Genomic DNA, 24,948 nt, shown 5'->3' with positions numbered 1-24,948 from the left:
GGTTGTAGTAGTCAGTGAGGTCGGAAGGGGTGTGGAGGTCAATGAAGGGAGAAGTGGACATTTTTTCAGAGAGGGTGGATGAGAATGAGGTCGGTGAAAGAGCGTTTAGCTTATGGAAGTTGATTGTGCGATAATGCCTTGGTGTTGGGGCGGGGATGTTGATGGTCAGAGTGATGGCTAAGTGGTCAGAGAGGGTGAGGTCGGAGCCATAGAGATGGTGCAAATTTAATCCAGTGGAGCAGACAAGATCAAAAATGTGACCACGGATATGGGTAGGAAAGTCGACATGTTGAGTGAGGTTAAAGCAGGTGAGTAAATCAGTGAAGTCAGTGGTTATTGTGAAGTCAGTGGAGTCCATGTGGATATTGAAATCACCAAGGAGGAGGATTGAGGGGGAGAGGGAACATAGCTGGGTCAGAAAGTAGGAGAAGTCAGACAGGAATGATGGGTGTGGTTTGGGAGGGCGGTAGACGACAGCCATGACTGACTGCGTGCGACCAGAGAGTTTTAAAGCCAGGTGTTCAAATGATGGAACAGATGAGATGGAGATGAGGTTGGTCTTGATGTCTTGACGGTGGATAACGGCAATTCCACCACCTCGGCCCTCCGAGCGTGGTTTATTGACGTAGGAATATCCATTGGGTGTGGTGAGGTTAAGTGTGTAGTAGTCCAGAGGTTGTTGCCAGGTTTCGGTGAGACAGAGAAAGTCCAGTTTGTTATCCAGGATGTATTCGTTCAGGATGAGGCATTTGTTGTTGAGGGACCGGGTGTTGAACAGGGTGAGCTTGATGTTGTTTTGAACAGCAGGGATGAATTCAGGTGATTTAGCCAGGGTTCGTAGGCAGGAGGTGCGATCGTGTGCGTTGCTGTGACCAGGTGCGCTGGGACAAAGAGTGAGAGTGCGTTGAGCCGACCAGAGGACGGGGATGGAGTGACCTGATTGCAAATAAACAAACTTACGACCGGAGCCACGGTGAATGTACCTGGGTCGTCGGAGGAGTCCATTTGATTTGATGGCAGAGATGCATGATGGGGTGGAGCGGGTATTGAGCAGAAGAAGCCTTGCGGCGGAGTACCTCAGAGCCATGCCAGGCAGGAGCGAAGGGACGAGTACGAGGCCAAGGTCGAGGAGGCAAAGCGGCAAACGCAGCGGCAAACGACTGCAGCCACTAATCAAGACCACAGCGGCAAACAGCCACCGCCGCAAACAACGGGAGCGGGCCTGAGGAAACAGTGGAGGAGCCAGGCAGGCGAAGCCAGGAGCAGAGCCGGGACCGAGCAGAGGGCAGACCCAACGGTCAAAAATCCGCCACGACCACCAGAAAAGCAAACTATGTACAATGGCCCAGTCGGAGAAGCGGCGAACAAGTAACGCCAGCGTCCTCTCCAGACCGGACCGGAAGCCAATTTTGACAAGTGTTTGTTAGTTTTAATATGGGCTATAAACCCCTTCTTGAGGATGGTTGTTTTACAGACCTTACAATGTTTTGTTTTAGGTGGAAGAGGGGAAAGTTTGTTAAGAATGTTGTATGTATGTTTTGCGGTGAGAATATGTTGTTTATAATATTTTACTTCCTTCTCGCAAGTATCACAATAAACCATATTTATGGCGTGAGAAAACGCGGTGTTTTATATATATCACTGTGCTTAAAATAAAACACTTTTGAGCTTTACAGCTCCGTTTTATATATATCGCTGTGCTTAAAATAAAACACTTTTGAGCTTTACAGCTCCGTTTTATATATATCACTGTGCTTAAACTAAAACACTTTTTCACTCAGAATCATCGAAGTCATAACTATCACATGAATACTCAGAATCATACTCAGAGTCATCAATAAAGCTACTCTCATAACTATCATTTGAGCACAAACTATTAGTATCATAACTATCATCTGTGTTCAATGAAATACTATCATCACCATCGTCCGAGTTCAATGAAATACTATCATCACTATCGTCCGAGTTCAATGAAATAGTAAAATCTTCACTGCTGTAATGACTCATATTTAATTAGCAGAAAAAACCTTTCCATCTATACCAATATACTTTCTTTCATTAACGGATTCAATCTCTACATTTTTAATATCAAAAGTTATCTTTAAATAATCTCTAACTATCATAGAACGAAATGACATTTCACCAGAAATATTAACATCATTCATTTTACTTAGATCTACACCCTTTGGATTATTAAAGTAAATACAAATTTCTCCACGAGTATTGTTGATGGTCTTATCATTCTTTTTCAAAGTATCGTGGTCAATCACTTTTTCAAGCTTTGAATAAATTGCCAGGAGTAGAGGAGAAACTTTTGTTAGATTTACTTTAATGGATGTCTTTCCAGGTATAGTTAGAGCTCTTCCTTTAAATGAAATAGAGGGGCTCATGTTATTTTCCATAACTGGTTTTACCCAAAAATTTCCATATTTATCTTTGTTCAATTTAACATCTTTGACATATTTTTCTATATCTTTCACCGAAGTAGAGATTGATTGAAATTTGTCTTTTGTGCTTTGAAACATTGTATTTATTAATGAATAAACTTGCGTTTAGTTTAAGTAAAAATTTACCATATAAATATGATAAGTTCTGAAGGATATTTAGAATTTCCAGACTCTCCATATGATAAATTAGAGAATTGTCCGGCTTGTGATAGAATAGGGCTTAATAATGAGGGTTCATATAAACAATGTATTTTCTGTGATTTAATTTTAATTAATGATAATAAAAAATATAAAAATATATATAACTCTTTTAAATTAGAACCAAAAATGAATTACTTTACAAGATTAATAAGAGAGATGAATGTTAAGTATTGTGATGATAATACACCATTTCTTTCAAGGGAAGAGACTATTTGTATTGAGGAAATGTATAAGGGTTTAATGATATTTATTATTCAAAATAATTTTAATGGAAATGTTAATACAAGATACTATATAAATAAAATAATGAATTATTTTGAAATTAAACCCGAACTCAGGATAAAATATAGAGTTTCTAAAATAGCTCAAAAAAAGTTAGATGACTTGTTTTCCAAATATATAAATGAATGATTTTTTACCCGTTTGGGAAAATAAGATAAAATTTAATAACCATAAAAACATTCCAAATTCATTGAGATGTCTAATAGTTGGTTCAAGCGGATGTGGAAAAACCTGTTTGCTTTTAAAGATGCTCCTTGGTCCTAATTTTTTAGATTATGATAATTTAATAATTTTTACAAAGTCTAGTTTTCAACCCGAGTATCAACTACTCTCACAGGGTTTTAATGCAGGTCTTAAAAAGGAAGACATTATCGGTTTATTTAAACTTCAAAACAAACTAAATGATTATAATATTGAAGATATAATACAATTATTTTGTGATACACAGAAATCAAAATCGAAACCAAAACCCATAACTTGTATTCTCAGTGATAATACGGATGATATACCTTCACCTCAAGATTTAGATAAATCAAAAAAGAACCTCGTCATCTTTGATGATTGTGTTAATGAGAGAAACCAAACAGTAATGGATAGCTACTATACAAGAGGGAGACATTCTTCTTGTAATTGTATATATCTTAGTCAATCATATTTTCAACTCCCTCGACGCTCAATAAGAAACAATGCCAATACTTTTATTTTATTTAAGTTAAATTCAATAGATGTAAATAATTTTTGGAGAGATAATTGCTCTACGTTATGTAGTAAAAAAGAATTTGAAAATTATATGAAACACACGATTGAAAAATATAAATATATTGTTGTGAAACAAGATGAGATATTGAAGGATGTATTTTTATTTTAAACATAATTACATATATAAATGATAACTATTATTATTAATCTTGTGGGTAAATCTGCTTCAGGAAAGAACTTTCATAAATCTAAACTCTTGAATAGTAAAAATGAAAAGATTGTAAGTTTTTTTTAAAAACACCCTATGATTCATTTTGTGAGTACTACAACCAGAGCAAAGCGACCAGGAGAAGTAGAAGGGAAAGATTATTACTACATTTCAATGGAGGAACATATGCGATTGAGGAACGAAGGTCAAATATTTGAGGAGGTCTCTCTTGGTTCTACAAAATATTCACATTGTAAGAGTGAGTTAAATAAAGTAAAATCTAATGGTCTTGGGATTTTAGAAACTAATCCTGAAGGAATGAGACAAATTATTAAACAATTGTGTGGTGATGGAGTTAAGATTTTATCATTCGGTTTTGATATCGATGAGGAGACTCAACGCAAACGTATGAAAAGCAGAGATACAAGTATTAGTGAAGAAGAAATAACAACTCGTATTAATACCAATAAAGAATTTGATGAAATATTTAAAGAAAAGGATTTATTTCAACACATTTACTATAATGACAAAGAAAAGGAAAATTTTCCCATTGACCTTTACAATTCATTAAATGATATTTTTCAATACTAAATGAATACCGAAGAAAGAGTAAGAAAGTTTAAAGAACATCAAGATTTGTTCCTCACAAAAAGAATTTTTGAAGTCAACATAGGCCAAATGGTCAACATAGGCCAAATTTCTAAAATCCTCAATTTTCATCCAATTGACTTGAAATTTGGAGAGGACTTGCACATCTGGTCACTGAATTCAACCACCAAGTATTCTTGAGGTCAACATAGGCCAAATGGTCAACATAGGCCAAATTTCTAAAATCCTCAAATTTCATCCAATTGACTTGAAATTTGAAAAGGACGTGCATATCTCGTCACTGAATTCAACCACAACTTATATTTTAGGTGAACATAGGCCAAAAGGTCAACATAGGCCAAATTTCTAAAATCCTCAATTTTCATCCAATTGACTTGAAATTTGAAGAGGACTTGCATATCTGGTCACTGAATTCAACCACCATGTACCTTTGAGGTCAACATAGGCCAAAAGGTCAACATAGGCCAAATTTCTAAAATCCTCAATTTTCATCCAATTGACTTGAAATTTGAAGAGGACTTGCACATCTGGTCACTGAATTCAACCACAAACTATATTTGATGTCAACATAGGCCAAAAGGTCAACATAGGCCAAATGGTCAACATAGGCCAAAAGGTCAACATAGGCCAAATGGTCAACATAGGCCACATTTCTAAAATCCTAAATTTTCATCTAATTGATGTGAAATGTGAAGAGGACTTGCATATCTGGTTACTGAATTCAACCACCAAGTATTTTTGAGGTCACCATAGGCCAAAAGGTCAACATAGGCCATCATGTATCATTGGAAAACTTTTGGGGGAGGGTGGATTTTGCAAGTATCGTGCTACGCATGACGTTTTCTTGTTTGTTTGTTTGTCACCGGTCTACAGGTCACAATTCTAAACCGATCGTCATGTAACTTCACCAAGTTGTAGAGGTCGTCACAATTGAGAAGCCTATTGATTTTGAGGTCAAAGGTCAAAGGTCATCTGGAGATCAAATTTCTAAAATCGCCATTTTAAATCCGATTGACTTGAAAATTGAACAGCATTTGTATATTGAGTCACTAAATTGGAAAACCAACTATTTTTGAGGTCAAAAGGTCAAAGATCAACTCAAGGTCACACTTCCACAATAATCAATTTTCATCTGACAAATCGTCAATTTTCAACCGATTGACTTGAAAATTGAACAGTATTTGCATATTGCCTCACTGAATTGGGAAACTTACTATTTTTGAGGTCAAAAGGTCAAAGGTAAACTCAAGGTCAAACTTCTAAAATAATTAATTTCCATCTGGAAAATCATCACTTTTCATCTGATTGACTTGAAAATTTAACAGCATTTGCATAGCACTTCACTGAATTGGAAAACCAACTTTTTTTTTTAGGTCAAAGGGTCAAAGATCAACTTAAGGTGAAACCTCTAAAATCATCAATTTTCATTTGAAAAATCGTCACTTTTCATCCGATTAACCCGAGCTTTGATCGAGATCGTCAATTTTAATCTGGATGGAATGGTCAATTTGATGGATCAATTGCAACCTTTTTTTGGAGGGGGGTGGGGGGGGGGGGGTGCGGGAGGGGTGGATTTTGCAAGTATCGTGCTCAGCATGACGTCTTCTTGTTTTTGTTGTTCGGAGTTATCATTGTTAATAAGAACCTTTTTTGTTTATTTCTTTCTTTTTTGTTGATTAAAACAAATTTCATTTTATATTTTATACATATGACAATAGACTTGATTTGATTTCATCTGAGAGAAAAGATATGGCACAACATTGATATTTGGTGGCCATATTTAATTTATGCAAATTATACAAATTTCTACAACAGAGATTTATTGGTACTTTTGTGGATCATTGTGGTAATAAAAATTCTCTTGCAATTTGTTCCAAGTTGAGTGAAAAAAGGGCGAGATTTCCTGGACTATTATAGACCGATTGTACAGATAGCCTTCATTTCACTTTTTCCGATGTAGCCCATGGGGCAATGCCGTCCATCCGGTGTATGGATGCATGTATGTCCCTTCTGCCGACATTTTGTGGGTTTATTCCCTTTAAAATTAGTTTTCTCTGCAATCGTTGGACCGATTGACACAATTTTCACCATAGGAGCGCCTCTTCCTGTGGAATTCTTAAATGATTAATTAAACGTCATTGGTCACGTGGTACAGACGCCATCTTGGAAAAACGTTACACCTCCATATCTCCCAAACCGCTCAATGAAAAAAATTGAAAGGTGGCTCATTGTAAAGTACTCTCCATGGGGAATAACAACTTCCACCTTTACTTTCCCCTTTCCTTATCTACTTCCATGTTTTTTTTTTTTTTTTTGTATACAAGATCGAGGCTCGTGAAAGAGCGAACATTAATCACACAGAAAGACAAACCGACACATAAAACATATAACATGGGGAGCGGTAGACAAGATGGGGCGAGAGGGGGAGGAACACAAACACAACATCTGAGAGCAGGGACATCGAGAGATCTGTGGGAGGGAGAGGGCTTTGGGGGGGGGGGAGGCATGGGAAGGGGGGGGGGTGGGAGAGGTATAAAACATATGGACACTGCCGGGACTTCCAGGAAAGAAGTTGGAATTTCAAACAAGGTGGATCTGGGGTGAATTAGCGGGGGTAGAAAAGATCAAGGTTTTGGATGGGGGAAGATAAGAGATGGTGGTGAACAGCCGTTTTAAAGACCTGGAGGGAGGAGTGGGATTGAAAAGAGTGAGGGAGTTTGTTCCAGAGGCGGGAGAAAAGAGGAATGAAGGAGTGAAGGTGAGCAGAGAGCAGAGATTTTGGCAGTTTAACCATAAGAGGGTTGCAGGCAGATCTTGTGCGACCTGTAGGACTATTTGGGGGACAAAGCACAGAGAGAGCTGGGGGAGCAAGGCCGGAGAGGAGTCGGTAGAAGACAGAAAGACCACCTACCTGTCTGTGGTGAGTGAGTGAAAGTGAAATTGTGAATTTTGTTTACATAGTTGTGGTTTTTGTTTGTTTGTTTGTTTACAAACCCTACATAGTTTGTTTACATAGTTTACATAGTGAATTTTGTTTACATAGTTGTGGTTTTTAACCCTGTATGATCCATAATTAATGATGCTTATGTTCTTCATTCTGCAACAGAGTAGAACTGATATCAAATGCATTTGTGAGGAAGGGTTAATTCTGCATGAGGAAATGCGGTGTTTTTAACTCCGGAAATAGTTTCATATTGTAAGTGTTGTCATAATGAATAAAACAGGGGAATTTTTAGTCGTTAGCAGAGGGTTAAATGAAAGCTGCATGTGCTATTTCATCACGTGGACTGTACTTTCTGAAACATTGATTTTAGGTTCTTCTGTGTTGTGCAGTTGGAAAAAAATGCCAACATAAATGCACGGAGATCGAAACTGATGGTGTCATCCGACCCAACCCGGATCAGTTCAACGAATATTTGCCAAGATTCCTCAATGACGTACCCACTATGGATTGTCCTAAGGGGTAAAAACATTGTACTTAATTTTTGCAAATCAGAACATTTAACAATGGACAAAGTCTTCATTTGCAGCTTGATGGAGTACTGCTCTCCTCTTTGGGGCTGGTGCCCCTGCCTCACAACTCTCTCAACTTGGCGTCATCGTTAAGAGCAAGGCGTTCCAAATTATTGGGACCTCCCACAAAAAAACTGAATATCTGGCCCTGTTACTCCCTCATCACAGACAGGTCGATGGTCTCTCTGTCTTCTACTCCCTCCTTTCTGGTCTTGCACTCTATGCCCTTTCCATGTTAACCCCAACCCCTCCCAACTCCTCTTCCCCTTCCACTCCCAGGTTTCTCCAGGGTGGTGCCTTCTGCCAGTAGCCTACTTTTACTACCAGGCTCACTGCTTAATCTGCACCCTTTGTTGCTTTTCTCTCACCCATAGAATTAACTTCCTCAGTCTGTTCAATCAGACTTCCATTCAGGGCTTCAAAAAACCTACTCACCTTCTTAGATAATCCGCAAATCCATACTGATTATATATTCTAACCTCGTTGAGCCTGGTGTTGGCTTAGCGGTTAGGGTGCTGGCTTGGGATCCTAGGATGTTGGCTTAGCGGTTAGGGTGCTGGCTTGGGATCCTAGGATCCTGGGTTCGAATCCCGATCGATCACTGAATTAATGCCAGGGGGGTTGACTCAGCCTGTCATCCTTCCGAGGTCGGCAAATTGAGTACCAGCTTGCTGGGATGAATGATCACGGTGTGAACCCTGACTTAGAATAGGTACACTGTATCCCTGCGCATCGTAAGAGGCGATTAAGGGTTGGCGTCAGGAAGGGCATCCGGCCATAAAAACATTGCCTCAAACAGGGAACCATGATTGTCATGGGGCCCGCAAGGCCAACCCCCGCTCTAGCGGGGAAAATGGCCCTAAAGCGATCATTCATTCATTTTATTCATTCATTCATTCCCCTTTCTTTCTAGGTTCTTGTGTTTTCTCCTCTCATCCTTCTGTTTTTACCCCTTTGCTGCTTAATCTGTGGTCATCCCTTCCTTTTCCTGTTGGTCCTTTTTCTTTTTTTCGATTCTTTTCCACAAGTTTGAGACTCATGGAAGAGTAAGGTTATAGTGACAGTGGGGTAACGGGGCAACAATTGGGCAAAACCAGCAACGGTATGCCAGTACAGGAAAGGGAGAGAGGGTGTGGGCGAGAGAGTGGGTGGGGGAGTGCGAGGAGACATAGACAGCGACAGGACCACTGAAAACAACAAGTAATCGGGTTGGGTTAGGAGGGATTAATGGGAGTAAGAGAGATCATGGGTCAGGATGGGCGATTACATGAGTTGGTGGTGCATTGCCTGCTTTTGAAGCCTTGGTGGGAAGAGAAAGAAAGAATGGCCTTTGAGAGGTTGTTCCACAGATGGGAGAAGCAAGGAATGAAGCAGTTGAGGTGTGCAGTCAGCATTGATTTTGGAAGTTTAATGAGGAGTGGGTTAGTGGAAGAACACATGCATCCTGGAGTTGCTGGGGAGGGTCGGAAGACTGAGAGCGCGGAAGGAGCAATGTTGCAGAATAGAGGGTAGAAGACATTGACCACCGACCTGCCTGTAATATGAGAGGAAAAATGTTGCACAGCATCATTTCTGCAAAAGACTTCAGCCTCATCACAGGACATACAAAAATATTAGGAGCTTTAGATTCCATAGAATTCAGGAGAGACAGATGTGATGCTGGAGCATAAGAAAGAATAGAAGAAAGCGAATATAGCGAATGGAAGAAAGCAGTGCTCTATTGAGCTATGGACTAAGGTCTTGTCGACTGTGAGTAGCTCTTATTTTCCAAAGACTTGGATTGGCAGAGAATGCCCAGTGAGCGGCCGGCTATGGAGGCCAACTTCCCCATGTGGTCCATCCAGCAAAGGTCGTGGCTGATAATGAGGCCTAGAAGTTCAAGAGATGGAACCTCTTCCTATTGTGACCAAAGAAATAGGTGAGTCTGTTTGACAATCATTCCAAAGCGATTGGGTGAGACTGTGGGATTTTCCAGGTTTGAATGACATTTTCCATTTGTCATACCAATGTCTAATCATTTTCAGATCCTAAGAGAGAAACGCAGGGGCAGTCTGACCAGCAGAGGGATGGGATGCTGTGCAACAATGTGAAGTCATCTGCAAAAAGGAATAAACGTTTATCCAGAGCATGGAGAGTTTCTTGATATAGATGAGAAACAGGATTGGGTCCAACACTCTGCTTAAAGAACTCCAGCCTTCACTGGGAGAAGGGAGGGGAGAGGATTACATTGATGGCAGCACATTGACTGCGTGAGTGGAGGAAGTCAGAAATCCAGTAATGATGGCGGCCTTCTGTGCCACAGGCAGAGAGCTTGGCCAGCAAAGCAGGATGCTAGACTATCAAATGCCTGAGATATGCTTAGCATTGTTACCACAATTTGGGAAATTTACCAAGATCTTGGAAAATGGAGACCCATCTTGGGATGTCGAGAATATGCTGACGAATGTCTTCCTGCATTAAAGATGCCTCTTTTCCCATTGGTTGCAATGCAACCTCTGATATTCACACACGACACGTGTATTCTGGTCACTTCTTCCATTCTCATATACTGGTATTCACATGTTGCGTGCTCACATTCACCATTTTGTCTCTCGGTCAGCCGTTAGCAAAGTACGAGGTTTATAGACATTACCCCAGTATAACATGTAATTTCCTTCAACTTCGGATGTTAGATGTGTTGTCTGAACAGAGGTATACGCTTAGACATTGAATACACGCACAAAAGGAAACTTGTTTTCTTTATTGAAGAAGAAGTCACTATCCTTTCTCATTGTGGATGTGGGGCAAATCAGGAGGGGGAGAAACACCAGGAGCACATCAAAGGTCTTGCCCTACAATGCGCAACTGTTCGGGGCACACATCAGCCCTTCGGAGGCCGAGTCGACCCAGGAAGGAAGTTGTGCACAGTCGGCCTAGAGCATTCCGACCATAAATTCAACATGTTAGAATAGCTGTAAGTGGGCTCCATCCTGCTTCCAGCCTGTGGATTAATTTAGCAGAGAGAGAAAAACCACACACGATTGCCAGCTACTCTGGGCACGAGTAGGTTCTGGTTCAGTCTGAACCCCACACCGAGTGCCAAGGCCTCGTACAAGATGAATCGCTTCTGCACCACCACAGATAGCATGGTAGATCACGAAGACAATAGCAATCACAACACTTATCGATGCTTTTCATACCTAACAAAATTCCCCCATGTTGGCTCGCACTCCTCTGGCCTCCTCTACCAAAAGTCCAAAAGGATTTATTCCTTTTGCAGCTCGGTGGTCGAGGGGAATGATGGGTGTGGGAAATAGGGAGCCATGGGGGAATTCCTCCGTCCTCCTCCACCCCCCCATCCCCCCCCCCCCCTGGCCTTCTCCTCCGCTTGCAGCTGAGCAAGTAGAGGGACCCTCATTTGCTCTCAGGGCACGAGCTGTCCAGCATGGTAACAACATGGAGGCCAAATCCTACATCCTGTCCGTATAGTTCCAAAATGGCCAGAATGGAAGATGTGAACCAAAGACAGTTTCATGTACTCATAAGATAAATAAATCACATTGCAAACATTGTAATGTCTATACCGCCTATTCAATACCGGTAAATGCGTTGCAATCACATTCGGCATGTAATCGGCATTCGGAATCACATTCGGCATTCATTCGGCATTCGGCAATTCGGAATCACATTTGGCATTCGGAATCACATTCGGCATCCGGAATCACATTCGGCATTCATTCGGCAATTCGGCATTCGGAATTCGGCATTCATTCGGCATTCGGCAATCATTTGGCATTCGGAATTCGGATTCGGAATCACATTCGGCATTCGGAATCACATTCGGCATCCGGAATCACATTCGGCATTCATTCGGCAATTCGGAATTCGGCAATTCGGCATTCGGCATTTGGCATTCATTCGGCATTCGGCAATCATTTGGCATTCGGAATTCGGATTCGGAATCACATTCGGCATTCGGAATCACATTCGGCATGTAATCACATGTAATCACATTGCAAACATTGTAATGTCTATACCGCCTATTCAATACCGGTAAATGCGTTTTACAGGTGAAAAAAGAGAGACACAAAAACTATCAAACAAAGTTGTCGTGAGATATTGATTCTTTTCCAAGGTACATTTTCAATGCCATGAAATCTACAAAACATGTCCCTTTCATGTTTACCTCTCCCACAGTGGCCTGGCTGCATATAAATCATGCGTCAACATGGATGAAAATGGAACAATTTTGGGTGAGTTAAAAGAAATACGAGGTTCACACTTGTTTATTTGAGGTGGCTTGTGGCCCACAGAGGTCTTGTCTTCTTCACAAAGGTTGAGAGTAAGGCATGTTATAATACAGAGAACTCAAGCTTTGCACTAACAAATTTACACTGACATTACTGAATATGTAAACTGACATTACTCGGATGTTGTCACACAACTATTTTGTTTACAGCCACGCGGTTCATGGCCTACCACAACCCATTGGTCACTTCACAGGAGTACACCGCAGCTCTCAAGAACATCCGTGAGCTTTCAGATAGTATCACAACTACTATGCGCGGGGTCAATGGAACGGATCCAAACTTTGAAGTGTTTCCTTACACGTGAGCCTTCTGAAAGTTGCATTTGTCATCATTTTCCTTGTTTACCGATATTCTCAGTAGGCCATATCAGGCTAAAGTTCCAAGTTGTTCTTTTTCATCAAAGCATTTATCAAAATAAATATTTTCCAAGTTACTATTTTTCACAAAGTTACAGCTATTACGTAAAACACACTTAAAGACAGCAGGCCTATGAAAATTTCATTAAAGTTGCATTTGCAGGTGAATGATGTAGGCCTACAGTGCATTCAGAAAGTATTCAGACCCCTTCACTTTTTCACATTTTGTTATGTTGCAGCCTTTTGCTGAATTCGTTTAAATTCATTTTTTCCCTCATCAATCTACACTCAGTACCCCATAATGACAAAGAGAAAACAGGATTTTAGAAAGTTTTGCAAATTTATTAAAAAGAAAAAACTGAAATATCACATTAACATAAGTATTCATACCCTTTGCTATGACATTTGAAATTTAGCTCAGGTGCCTCCCATTTCTCTTGATCATCTTTGAGATGTTTCTACACCTTCATTGGGTAAATTCAATTGATTGGACATGAGTTGGAGAGGCACACACCTGTCAATATAAGGTCTCACAGCTGACAATGTATATCAGAGCAAAAACCAAGCCCTGAGGTCGAAGGAACTGCCTGCAGAGCTCAGAGACAGGATTGTGTCGAGGCACAGATATGGGGAAGCCTACAAAAAAAAATCTCTGCTGCATTGAAGGTTCCCAAGAGCACAGTGGCCTCCATAATTATTAAATGGAAGAAGTTTGGAACAACCAGGACTCTTCCGAGAACTGGCCGCCCGGCCAAACTGAGCAATCGGAGACGAAGGGCCTTGGTAAAAGAAGTGACCAAGAACCCGATGGTCACTCTGGCTGAGCTCCAGAGATCCTGTGTGGAGATGGGAGAAACTTCCAGAAGGACAACCATCACTGCAACACTCCACCGATCTGGGCTTTATGGCAGAGTGGCCAGACGGAACCCTCTCCTCAGTGAAAGACACATGAAAGCCCGCTCGGAGTTTGCAAAAAAGCACCTGAAGGCCTCTCAGACTGTGAGAAACAAGATTCTGTGGTCTGATGAAACCAAGATTGAACTGTTTGGCCTCAATTCTAAGCGTCATGTCTGGAGGAAACCAGGCACCGCTCATCACCTGCCCAATACCATCCCAACGGTGAAGCATGGTGGTGGCAGCATCATGCTGTGGGGGTGTTTTTCAGCAGCAGGGACTGGGGGACTGGTCTGGGTTGAGGGAACAATGAACGGAGCAAAGTACAGAGATATCCTTAATGAAAACCTGAAACAGAGCGCTCAGGACCTCAGACTGGGCCGAAGGTTCACCTTCCAACAGGACAATGACCCTAAGCACACAGCCAGGACAATGCAGGAGTGGCTTCGGGACAACTCTGTGAAGGTCCTTAAGTGGCCCAGCCAGAGCTCTGACTTGAACCCAATCAAACATCTCTGGAGAGACCTGAAAATGGCCGTCCACCGACAGTCCCCATCCAACCTGACAGAGCTTGAGAGGTTCTGCAGAGAAGAATGGCAGAAAATCCCCAAATCCAGGTGTGCAAAGCTTGTCCCGTCATACCCAAGAAGACTCGAGGCTGTAATCGCTGCCAAAGGTGCTTCAACTAAGTACTGAGTTAAGGGTATGAATACTTATGTCAATGTGATATTTCAGTTTTTTCTTTTTCATAAATTTGCAAAACTTTCTAAAATCCTGTTTTCTCTTTGTCATTATGGGGTATTGAGTGTAGATTGATGAGGGAAAAAATGAATTTAAACGATTTCAGCATAAGGCTGCAACATAACAAAATGTGAAAAAAGTGAAGGGGTCTGAATACTCTCTGAATGCACTGTATTTACTGTGTTTTCGTATTAGGATGGAAAGTGTTCGATGATGATTAGATACAGAATTATCTTTTTGTAAAATTTGATTTCTGTTTTTTATAAGTGAAACTAAGTCACTATATAATTGTTTTGTGTGTATTTTGTACGGACATAGTCGGCACCCTTTTTGTATCAATCATTGTTTGGTATAAGTGTGTGGTGCAACTCAACATTGCTACCCAATGAGCTCACGTTTTTCTTCACCTACAATTTTGATGAATGAATATCAAAGGGGTGAAAATTTAAGAGCAGTTGATACAAATGAAAGTTGGGTGGTAGAGAGTTAAAAACGAAGTGTTGCACCTGTCTCCTTAGGATCATCTATGTATATTATGAACAATACCTCACGATCGTACAGGAGGGAATCTTCAACATTGGTGTGTGCTTGATTCCCACTTTCGTCGTGTGCTGCATCTTACTGGGCATGGACATACTCTCGGGATTGATCAACCTACTCGTCATCCTTATGATTGTCATTGACACCGTTGGGGTTATGACCCTATGGAACATCGGCTTCAATGCTGTCTCTCTTGTCAACCTCGTCACGGTGACTCAAACCTCCCTACACACAAGTTTATCAATATTGTTGCGGTTCTGAGAGTGTAAATATACCATCATTAAAGGTTAAAGGTTTGCCCCCATAGTTAGTCCACATGCAACACGTAGGCCACCTTAGAACATTAGTTATGTCATAGTATGTGTCAGGATAAGGCCATTTCCATTAGTGATACCTGCGTTGTGTAAAATAAATAAGCTTAGGTCCCGTTCATTTTGCGGCCCACCCTCCAAATCGACCTCGTTGAGCAGCATCCATCCCGGGTTAAAAGGGTGTGGTAACAGAATAGGAGGCCAAATAAAAGAGATGGGGAAATAAATAAAGCGCAGTTCAAGCGGGAAGGGCGTGGTGGTACGCAACAAGGAAGCGCGATTTGAGGAACGCGGGGAAAGCGAGGTGGAGCAAAGTGCAGTTGAGTGGACCAGGGTAGAAATCGCGACACGGGGTATGGGAAAGCCGACGGCCGCCGAAGTAGAAGAGAAAATTTTATTAGCGCCGGCGGTCGTCGAGGAAAAAGAAAATGAAATAATTATAATCGAAATTGGGGTTGAAGAGACGGCAGACTTAGAAAATATATCGGAGGAAGAAATGGAATATGTACAAAGTCTGCATTCGCCTTGTAATGTCGTGCTGCCTAACCAAAATGAAAGTTTGCAGATGTGGTTCGAGGAGAAAAGGATCCCGAAGGTGAGTAGGGCTGTGTATGGCACTAAAAGGTTTGGCGCGAAAAGCTTTTTCACGCGCTTGGGATTGCGACGTCACCCGGGCACTCGTGGAAGGTCCGTAGTGCGAGGTGTGAAAGTGAATGGCGTGCGTGTGCAAACGGCACCGAAGCACGAGTGTGTTACAGAGTGCGAAGAGGAATGCACAATGGAGTGTATGTGGGAAGAGTGTGTTGAAACGGAGTGTATGTGTGAAGAGTGTGACACAGAGTGTGAGTTGGACGTGGAGAGTGTGCGGGAGTGCACATCAGAGCGCGTGATTGGGTGTGCAACAGAGTGCACACCCGTGGTGGTTACGGAGTACGTAACGGGAGAGTGTGTGCAGGGATGTCCGACCATAGGGAGTGTGAGAGGTGTTGGTGAGCCGGGGTGTGCGAAAATGGAATGGGTAGCGGGTTGCGATGAGGCGACCCAAGCATCGACACCGACAGGGGTAGTCTTTAGAGGGACAGGGGACGCACGCGAGCCCCCCGGGAATAGTGTACTGTGGGGGCCCGAACGGGTCGGCCCCGCGCTAATTCCGCAGGGCGTGACGCATGGGGTCCGGCCTCCGGGCGGCCATAAGGTTCCACTCGCGCCGTATGATGGCAAGAGTGATTTGAGGGCATACATGGCGCAGTTCGATCACGTGTGTCGGGGGAACAGTTGGAATCCGGACGAAGGTGGAGTACACTTTGTGGGGGCACTGCGCGGCACGGCGGCGGAGGTTCTGATGGCCTTACCACCGGGTGCTATCACCCTGCCAGACCTCCGTGTGGCCCTAATTAATAGATTCGGCGTAGAACAGCAGAGCGAGCTTGTTAAAGCTCAGCTCGCGGTATGAAAAAGAAAGCCCAGGAGACCATCGGGGAGCTTGTGTACGGTATTCGCCACACAGTAGGGATCGCACATGCAGACATGGCAGCGACCTCCCAGGAAAGCCTGGCGCTGGATCATTTCATCCAGGCCTTCCCGGACCCCGAGCTTCGGCAGCAGCTCGCCATGTGGCGCCGCAGACCTTGAGCCAGGCGGCCGACGCTGCGGCCCGTTGGGAAGCAGCAAGGCCCCTGGCCCGGGGAAGCGAGCGCCATGCAGTGGCGGTGCGACAGGTAGGGCCCGTGGATGGTGGCGGCCACCGAAAGGGGCCCTGACCTGGAAAGCATGGTCCGAAGGCTGGTGGACCAGCGCCTGGCGGGATCTGGACCATGGCAGGTGGCTCTGGAGCTGGCACCCGGTAGGCCACGGACAAATGCCCCAATTAGGACCTACAGGGGGGGTAATTTGGAATTCCGGAGGCAAGCACCTTACCAGGTGAGGTGTTTTAATTGTAGCCGGCTGGGTCACCGTGCGTGGGAGTGTTGAGCTCCGCGCCGGGACGGACCCCGGCAGCCGAAACCATCAACTCCACCTCGTACGGGTCGGACCAGCCGACCCCAGACCCCCCCCCCCCCCCCCCCGCCAGGGCCCGGGAAAATAGTAAGTGCAGAGCATACAGGGCCATATTCGGTAGTAGGGGATGGAGAAGTGCCCTCATTGACGCGACAGGTCATCTATTGTGGCCAAATTGGTACAGGTAGTCTGACAATTCGGTGCAAAATTGCCGGCGTGGGGGTAGACGCGGTAGTGGACACAGGAGCTAGCGCCACGATCATCAGCCCTGTGATCCTTAATTCGAGTGCAGACGGCTGGGATAAAATCCAGGGTCTGGAAAATCATAGCTTGCAGCTGGCTACCGGGGTAACGGCCCCCATCATAGGGCGTGGTTTTGCAACCCTCAAGTTGGGGTCGGTAAAGAGGGAGATAGAAGCTTGGGTGGCAGAGGTGTGCGACCCATGCCTAATCGGGCTGGATCTGTTGACTGCCAGCGGTTGTAAAATCGATTTGTGCCAGGGGACCCTGCAAATGGGAATAGATGAGCTGCCATTGGGAGGGGTGAGCACGGCCGAGAGGACGGCGCTGGAGGCTTCTGAGGCCGTGACCATTCCCCCGAGGGCCTAGTCGCGGCCTAGTCGAACCGGTGGCAGCGCAGTCCATCCCGGGTTTAGTCTTGGGCCGCACCCTCGTAAAAACGGCCGGGCCGGAACCACGCACTATAGGACGGGGCACAAAGATAGCCGGCTGCACCCCAGTTAATGAAGTCGCGGCATTGAAGGGCGAGAACGTCCAGCCGAGCCGGTCCCAGAGGGAGTCTTCAAAAAAATAGTAGGAATTGGCCCGATCCCATTTGTGAGATGGTAAATCGAAGTAGCGTAGATTTGGAGGATACCCAGAGGGAGGCCTTACACAAATTGATTGAATCCCATTTGGATATCTTCTCCTTGTCCTCCGAGGCTGTTGGACGTACGGGCCTGGTGAAACATCAGATCCACACCGGTGAGGCCCGGCCTATTCGTCAGCCCGGCCGACAGCTCCCTTGGAGCAAGAGGGAGGAAGCTGATGAGCAGGTAGAAAAAATGCTCGATGCAGGTATCATCAAGCCCTCGGGAAGTCCTTGGATGTCACCTGTTGTGCTAGTTAAAAAGAAGGATGGGACCACGCGTTTCTGCGTGGACTATCGCCAGTTAAACAACGTGACACTCAAAGACTCATATCCCCTGCCAATAATTGACGATACCCTCGATGCCGTTGCGGGCTCAAATTGGTTCTCAACCTTGGACCTCAAGAGTGGGTATTGGCAGGTGGAGATGGATAGGGCAGGGAAGGAGAAAACGGCATTTTCCACAGGTAAGGGGCTGTATCAGTTCACTGTGATGCCGTTTGGTTTGTGTAACGCCCCCGCCACCTTTGAACGATTGATGGAGCATGTACTGGGCGGCATGCCATGGCAGTCATGCCTGGTGTACCTGGATGACGTCCTTGTACATGCTAAAACATTCCCCCAAGCCATAGCTAATTTCGACCAGGTGTTTGGGTGCCTCAAACAGGCAGGGTTGAAGCTGAGTCCGAGTAAATGCACTTTGTTTGCAAGAGAGGTGGCCTCTTTAGGTCACGTCATTGGTCGCGAGGGGGTAAAAACAGACCCAGGCAAAATTACAGCGGTAGAGGAGTGGCCCGCACCACGTACCATCAAGGAGGTGTGGGGATTTCTGGGACTCTGCTCCTACTACCGGCGTTTTGTGGCAAAGTTTGCAGAGTTGGCCCGGCCCCTTCACCGGCTTACGGAGAAGGGGATGAGATTTAATTGGACAAGGGAGTGCCAAGAGGCCTTCCTAGCATTGAAGGGGTGTTTGACATCCGCACCCATTCTAGCTTACCCCACTAGTGACGGGACATTTACCCTGGACACAGATGCAAGCCAGGAAGGATTGGGCGCAGTTTTGTCCCAGACGCAGGGGGGGCGTGGAGAGAGTGATCGCGTATTATAGTCGGGCCATGGGTAGGCCCGAGCGAAATTATTGCGTCACTCGCAAAGAGTTATTGGCTATGCTGGCTGCCATGAGCCATTTCCTCCCGTACTTGTACGGGCGGAAATTTCTGGTTTGAACTGACCATTCCTCCCTGCAATGGCTCCTCCGGTTCAAGGAACCTGAGGGCCAAATTGCAAGGTGGTTGGAAAAGTTGCAGCAGTACGATTTCAGTGTGACCCATAGGGCCGGGAAGGCCCATGGGAATGCCGATGCACTCTCTCGACGTCCTTGTTTGGTGGAAAACCGTAAATTTTGTGTGAGACACGAGGAGCGGGAGCAATTGGCAGACTCCACCCCTACCCTCGTAGTCCGTGCAAACCGGGTGAGAGGGCCAATTTTGCCACTAACCACAGATGAAGAATTTGGAACATTGGCTTGGAGCACGGCCCAGCGGGAGGATCCCGTACTGGGACCGGTGTACGAATGGGTTCGATTGGGGTAAAGACCTAATGGGGAAGAGGTCGCCCTCCTCGGGGCGCCAACAAAGGCATATTGGGCTCAGTGGCAAACCCTGGAATTGAAAGGTAACATCTTATATCGCAAATGGGTGGAGGTTCCCTTTGAGAGAACTTCCTGGCTGGTGATAGTCGCAGACAAATTTAAGAACATCATATTACAGCAGGTGCATGGTACCCGCTCCGGTGCCCATTTGGGCAGGACAAAGACAACATCTCGGGTCCGCCGGAGGTTCTATTGGGTAAATATGGGGCGCGATATACAGGACTGGTGTCGGAGATGCGACGCCTGTACTGCTAAAAAGGGACCAGCACCGAGGATGAGGGCCCCCCTTCAATTACACCAGGTGGGGGCCCCCCCTTGAGCGGGTGGCTATGGATATTCTAGGACTACTACCCCGCAACTACCAAGGTAACAAGTACATCCTCGTTGTAATGGACTATTTCACCAAGTGGCCGGAGGCCTATGCCCTCCCCAACCAAGAAGCCGGGGTGGTGGCACAGGCCTTCGTGGAAGGATTTGTATGTAGGCATGGGATTCCGGAGGAGCTGCACACCGACCAGGGTCGAAATTTTGAAAGTCAACTGTTAAAAGATGTGTGCAGATTCCTGTCAATTAGGAAAACCAGAACAACGCCCTTGAGACCTCAATCTGATGGGATGGTGGAAAGATTTAACAGAACCCTGGTTCAACAATTGGCATTGTTCACCACCACCCGTCAGGATGACTGGGACAAACATCTCCCATATTTGTTAATGGCCTACCGAACTAGCCAGCACGGAGCCACCGCATGCAGTCCAGCGTTGCTGATGTATGGGCGGGAGTTGCGGGCTCCAGCCGACCTGCTATGCGGTCCTGTGCCAGAGTCCACTGATACACCGCCGGGGGAGGGCTATGCACGTCACTTGGAGGAAGGCATGGAAAGGGTCCATGCCTTCGCACGCCCCCAGCTGCAGCTGGCGGGTGCCAAGATGAAGCGCAGGTACGACCACCGGAGCCAGGGGAGTCAGTACGCTCTGGGGATGAAGATTTGGTTCTTCAATCCCCGGAGGCGGAAGGGCAGGTGTCCTAAACTCACCTCGCCCTGGCAAGGCCCGGGGGTCGTCCTGTCGCAAATTTGTGACGTGGTCATTAAAATCAAAATGTGTCCATGAGCCCTCCCTCGGATCGTCCACGCTGACTGGTTAAGACCCTTCACCGGCGAGCAGGCGCCCTCATGGATTGCCTCGGCTTTAGAGGCCGAGGCAGGACCCAGTACCTCCAATGACGGGGCTCATAGTGCAAGAGGACTGGGGGGTGATAGTGGGCAGTAATGCCCGGTGTGGAGGGATGGTCGCCTGACCATGCCTCACGTATGGGGGGGGGGGGGGGGGAAAGGAGCAGTAGATTTATGGGGTTGGCAGTGAAAGCTCGCCGAGGGCGGGCTAGGATGATGTTAGGGATTTAGAAATGACAGTAGGGACAAGATGTAAGTAGTGACATTGGTACAAGTAGTGGGGACGTAGTCAGATTAGGTGGATGATAATGACGAGGGAAGTGCTTAGTGTAAGGGAAGACAGGGAAAGCACAAGTATTAGAGGGAAGTAGTTAGTTGGATGATGCTGTGTGTGTGTAATTGTGGGTGCCTCTTAGGCTTGGTGAAATGAGGCATTGGTCGAGAATGGTTGTGTGTGTTAGAATCCGGTTATTGTTGAGCTTGGTGAAATGAGGCATTGGTCGGGGATGACCAGAGAAGTGTATGAGTGGAGTATTGAGGACATGTGTAATGGTGTTGAGTGAATGACTTGCATGGGGTGCAAGTGAATAAATGGTGTGGAATGCTTGGTGGGAGTAAATGGTGTGGAATGAGTGGTGTGGAGTGCATGGTGCGAAGGAGTGGATGGGGGGAGATGGACCCCTTCATGAATACCCGGGGAGGGTAGTTTAAAGTTAGGTAGAGGGTTTAGGTAAATTGCTTTGATATTGACATCTGTGGTGCAGGGAGTAGCAAGTTGTTGCTTTGAGGGGTGCATGAGTGAGTGGAATGGCTGGGCGTGTGGGCTTAATTAGTGAGTATGGTTAAATGGACACTCCGCCACTGGTATTCTGTCGGCCAGGTGAGGCCGCAGATAGGCTCTGGGAGCCAGGTAGAGTTCAGTGTAGTGTTCAGTGGGGCCCGAGGATCCGAAGAGAGGACCCGGGTAGCCCAATGCCAGAGAGGGCATCAGCGGGGTGAGAGAGCCAGGAGGGCCTTCCCCAGTTTAGGGTAGTTGTGAGGAGCTAGGCAAGCTCGGGTGGCGACTTCAGTGGCGGAGGTGTGCAGGTAGGTAGACCTGCTGGTAGAGCCACACGACCCAGCCCCGAAATTGTGCGAGGGCACAGTAGGAAAAAATGGGGGAGTGAGACCCTAAATTTGGAAGAGCACCACAGGATGGTCAATGGGAATTGGTTTTTAGAACCACATAGTTTAAAGAGGCCAATTGGATTGGCAGGGCAAGACCCCGGGTAGTTTAAAGAGTTAATGTCAATTAGAGGATAGCTAGGATCAGAATCTCTTCGCACCCTACACATCCACTCACCAAGGTGGCAGGACTCCACACCAGGTTTTGTGAACTATTTGGAATGAAAGACGCATCATGACGTGGGTGAGACATTGTGTGTTTATTCCATCCCTTCCTTCCTGGGAGGGATTGGGACCGAATTTGGTATAGAGGGGGGATAGAAAAGACAGGACGGTGGAGACGGAATTTGTAAAGTGTAAATACGGGGAGGGGCAAGGGTTGTGTAGGTTGACATGGGGGGTGATGTATGGTTAGGGACGAGCTGTCTCCACTCGCTCTCCCGCGCCCCTCATGTTGCATTACCTCGTATTGATGTGTACCCTTGCGCCCTTTCCCCTTTCCTCGCTGACTCTCTCTGCTTTGTCTTTCCTCCCCACCCATGGACCCATTATCTTTTGTTGAGGGGAGTGTGCAGGTACCCTGAGCTGTGCGGCTGCACTTTTGCGCTGCACCCTGCTACCCGTTGCCTGCACCGGTACACCTATGGACCACACGTTCTGTGGCCTGGCACCTTTGCTTGAGCAGAGAATTGCTGCAAGCGTTATCTTGCCCTGCGGACCACTGTTTTAAGTGGCATCAATGCCATGCAGTCGGACCACCTAAGTTGGCCCTGCTGGCCAAAATAAAAACGGACACGGTTTGTGCCTTTTTATTAATTCCTTTGGTGTGTCAGGAAAGAAGACTGTAAGTTTTTAGGATGGCACACCGAAGACGAAGCAGGAAGACGCCGCAGCCCAGCAGCCAAGCACAAGACATCATTGATTTATGAAATGGTTTTTGTGCATATTGATGGTTGGCATGATTGTGCATTTTTTTTGTGCGTATTGATTTATGGTGTATTGGTGCAGTGCAGTGCATTCTGTGTTTCTCCTCTCCAAATTTCTCTTCTTTCCCACAAAAGAACAGGTCCTGAGTTGTAGTGTTGTAAATAATGAGATTAGTCTTGTAAATAACATGCTCCCCACCGGCTTGATGTATAGTTTGAGAATTATTTCCGTAATTCGGTTAATTGTGGGCATGAGTCTGATAGTTAGTACACAACGCAGTAGGTGGGACATATCTAGTGTTTAAAACTGTCACACACAGGGTGTTAGGTTAAATGTAGAGGGTAACCACACCTAAGTGTCACACTAAGTTAAAAAGTAGTCCTGACCCTTGCATCAGAACCGGTCGTACTCACTTGTGTGGGTTCGGCTCGGGGACAAGCCTGGCGAAAGAGGGGTGCAGTGTTGCGGTTCTGAGAGTGTAAATATACCATCATTAAAGGTTAAAGGTTTGCCCCTATAGTTAGTCCACATGCAACACGTAGGCCACCTCAGAACATTAGTTATGTCATACTGTCATAGTATGTGTCAGGATAAGGCCATTTCCATCAGTGATACCTGCGTTGTGTAAAAGAAATAAGCTTAGGTCCCGTTCATTTTGCGGCCCACCCTCCAAATCGACCTCATTGAGCAGCATCCATCCCGCGCCCCGATTTGGCTAATCCACCTCGTTTGCCAGCAGCGTTAGTTGCCAGTTGCTCGCTCGAACTAGTCGGGTGGCCACGAGGTAGGCCGGGAAAGGGGGAGGAGCGCGAGGTCGGGGTGTGGCCGCATCAAGCAGCACGTCAGAAGGCGGTGACGGTGAGAGCCAACAACCAACCAGGGCTCGGGTGACATGGCATGAGGGGCGTGGTAAGGGCGCGGCTGGCAAGTTCCAGAGGGTTCGCTGGGCAGCGCTATATAAACGCGCGCACAAAGCCCTTGTACAGGACTCGCTGGGGATGGTTGGCTTTGTAAAGGACTGCCCTTATGAGAGAACTATATAACAGGACTGCCCTTATGAGAGAACTATATAACAGGACTGTCCAGGACTGACGCAACTGCACTCGTTATAGAAGGACTCTCGTGATAAAGGACTCGTGCAGAAAGCACATTGGAAGAGGACGGCAGCAGATACGCGCTTGTATGAAGACGTATGCTATTGAACTTGCATTGGAGAGCGCCTATTGAGCGGTATTGGGAGCGTGTAAAGCGCCAGTTCATCTAATACGTACACGGGGAGCCACGAAGTAACCACCAGCCAGCCTTGCCTTTCTCCCTGTAATTGTCCGCTCCGCGTCGACGACGGGAGCTTCTGCCGCCCTGACAATCTGCTTCGCGGTACGAGTCGAGGACCGGAGTGAGCTGTCTGGACGCCATCATCCCTGGACCACCAACCCGACCATCTACATCCCCGTGTGAGTGTGTCTGAGAGTGAAACGGGCCCGTGTCCTGGGATAAGTTAAGACTGTATAAGCTTCATGGTTTGTTCTTCTTCTCCTTCCTGTACAAATTGTAAATAAACCAATCTGTTCTTCCTGTCTTTCCTGATTCGACCGTATCAGTCCTTTCCTCCATTGGGTAAGTGTGGCACGATTCGGAACCGCTCAGATCGGGTTTAGTTCTTGTTAATGGCTCGGATCACGGCTCGCTATCGCTCGGCGTTTCCACTATAACCGTGATTCGGGCAGGGTTATTTCCTTGCTTCCTGTGTGGCATTGGTAATTAGGTAATAGGAATTCGGTCGACGACCCTACTCAACGCTGACCGGAAGGAACGTCATAGCCCCGGATCGCGTCGGCTAGAAAAAGACAAGGGGACTAATCCCCCCTTGGTAAGGGGAAAGGCCGACGTTGAGATCCGCAACATCCTTATGATTATCCTTATGATTGTCATTGACACCGTTGGGGTTATGACCCTATGGAGCATCGACTTCAATGCTGTCTCTCTTGTCAACCTCGTCACGGTGACTCAAACCTCCCTACACACAAGTTTATCAATATGAATGATCGTTTTTAAGGTCATTTTTCCCCGCTAGAGCAG

The 24,948-nt window shown here is 45.8% G+C and overlaps 1 protein-coding gene across 1 annotated transcript in view; it reads left to right on the top strand.

Moving 5' to 3' along the window:
- NPC1L1 (NPC1 like intracellular cholesterol transporter 1) overlaps positions 1-24,948 on the top strand; it is a 157,284-nt gene that overhangs the window by 123,144 nt on the left and 9,192 nt on the right. Inside the window, exons 13-16 of the mRNA XM_068130146.2 lie at positions 7,780-7,909; positions 12,136-12,191; positions 12,398-12,548; positions 14,758-14,989. Coding sequence (XP_067986247.2) covers positions 7,780-7,909; positions 12,136-12,191; positions 12,398-12,548; positions 14,758-14,989 — 569 coding nt within the window. The remainder of the gene's footprint in view (positions 1-7,779; positions 7,910-12,135; positions 12,192-12,397; positions 12,549-14,757; positions 14,990-24,948) is intronic.

The sequence above is a fragment of the Myxine glutinosa genome, chromosome 11 (assembly GCF_964187855.1).
Source record: "Myxine glutinosa chromosome 11, kmMyxGlut1.1, whole genome shotgun sequence".
NCBI classification, from domain to species: Eukaryota; Metazoa; Chordata; class Myxini; order Myxiniformes; family Myxinidae; genus Myxine; species Myxine glutinosa.
The sequence above is the reverse complement of the archived record's forward strand: the minus strand, read 5'-3'. Positions and strand labels throughout refer to the sequence as shown.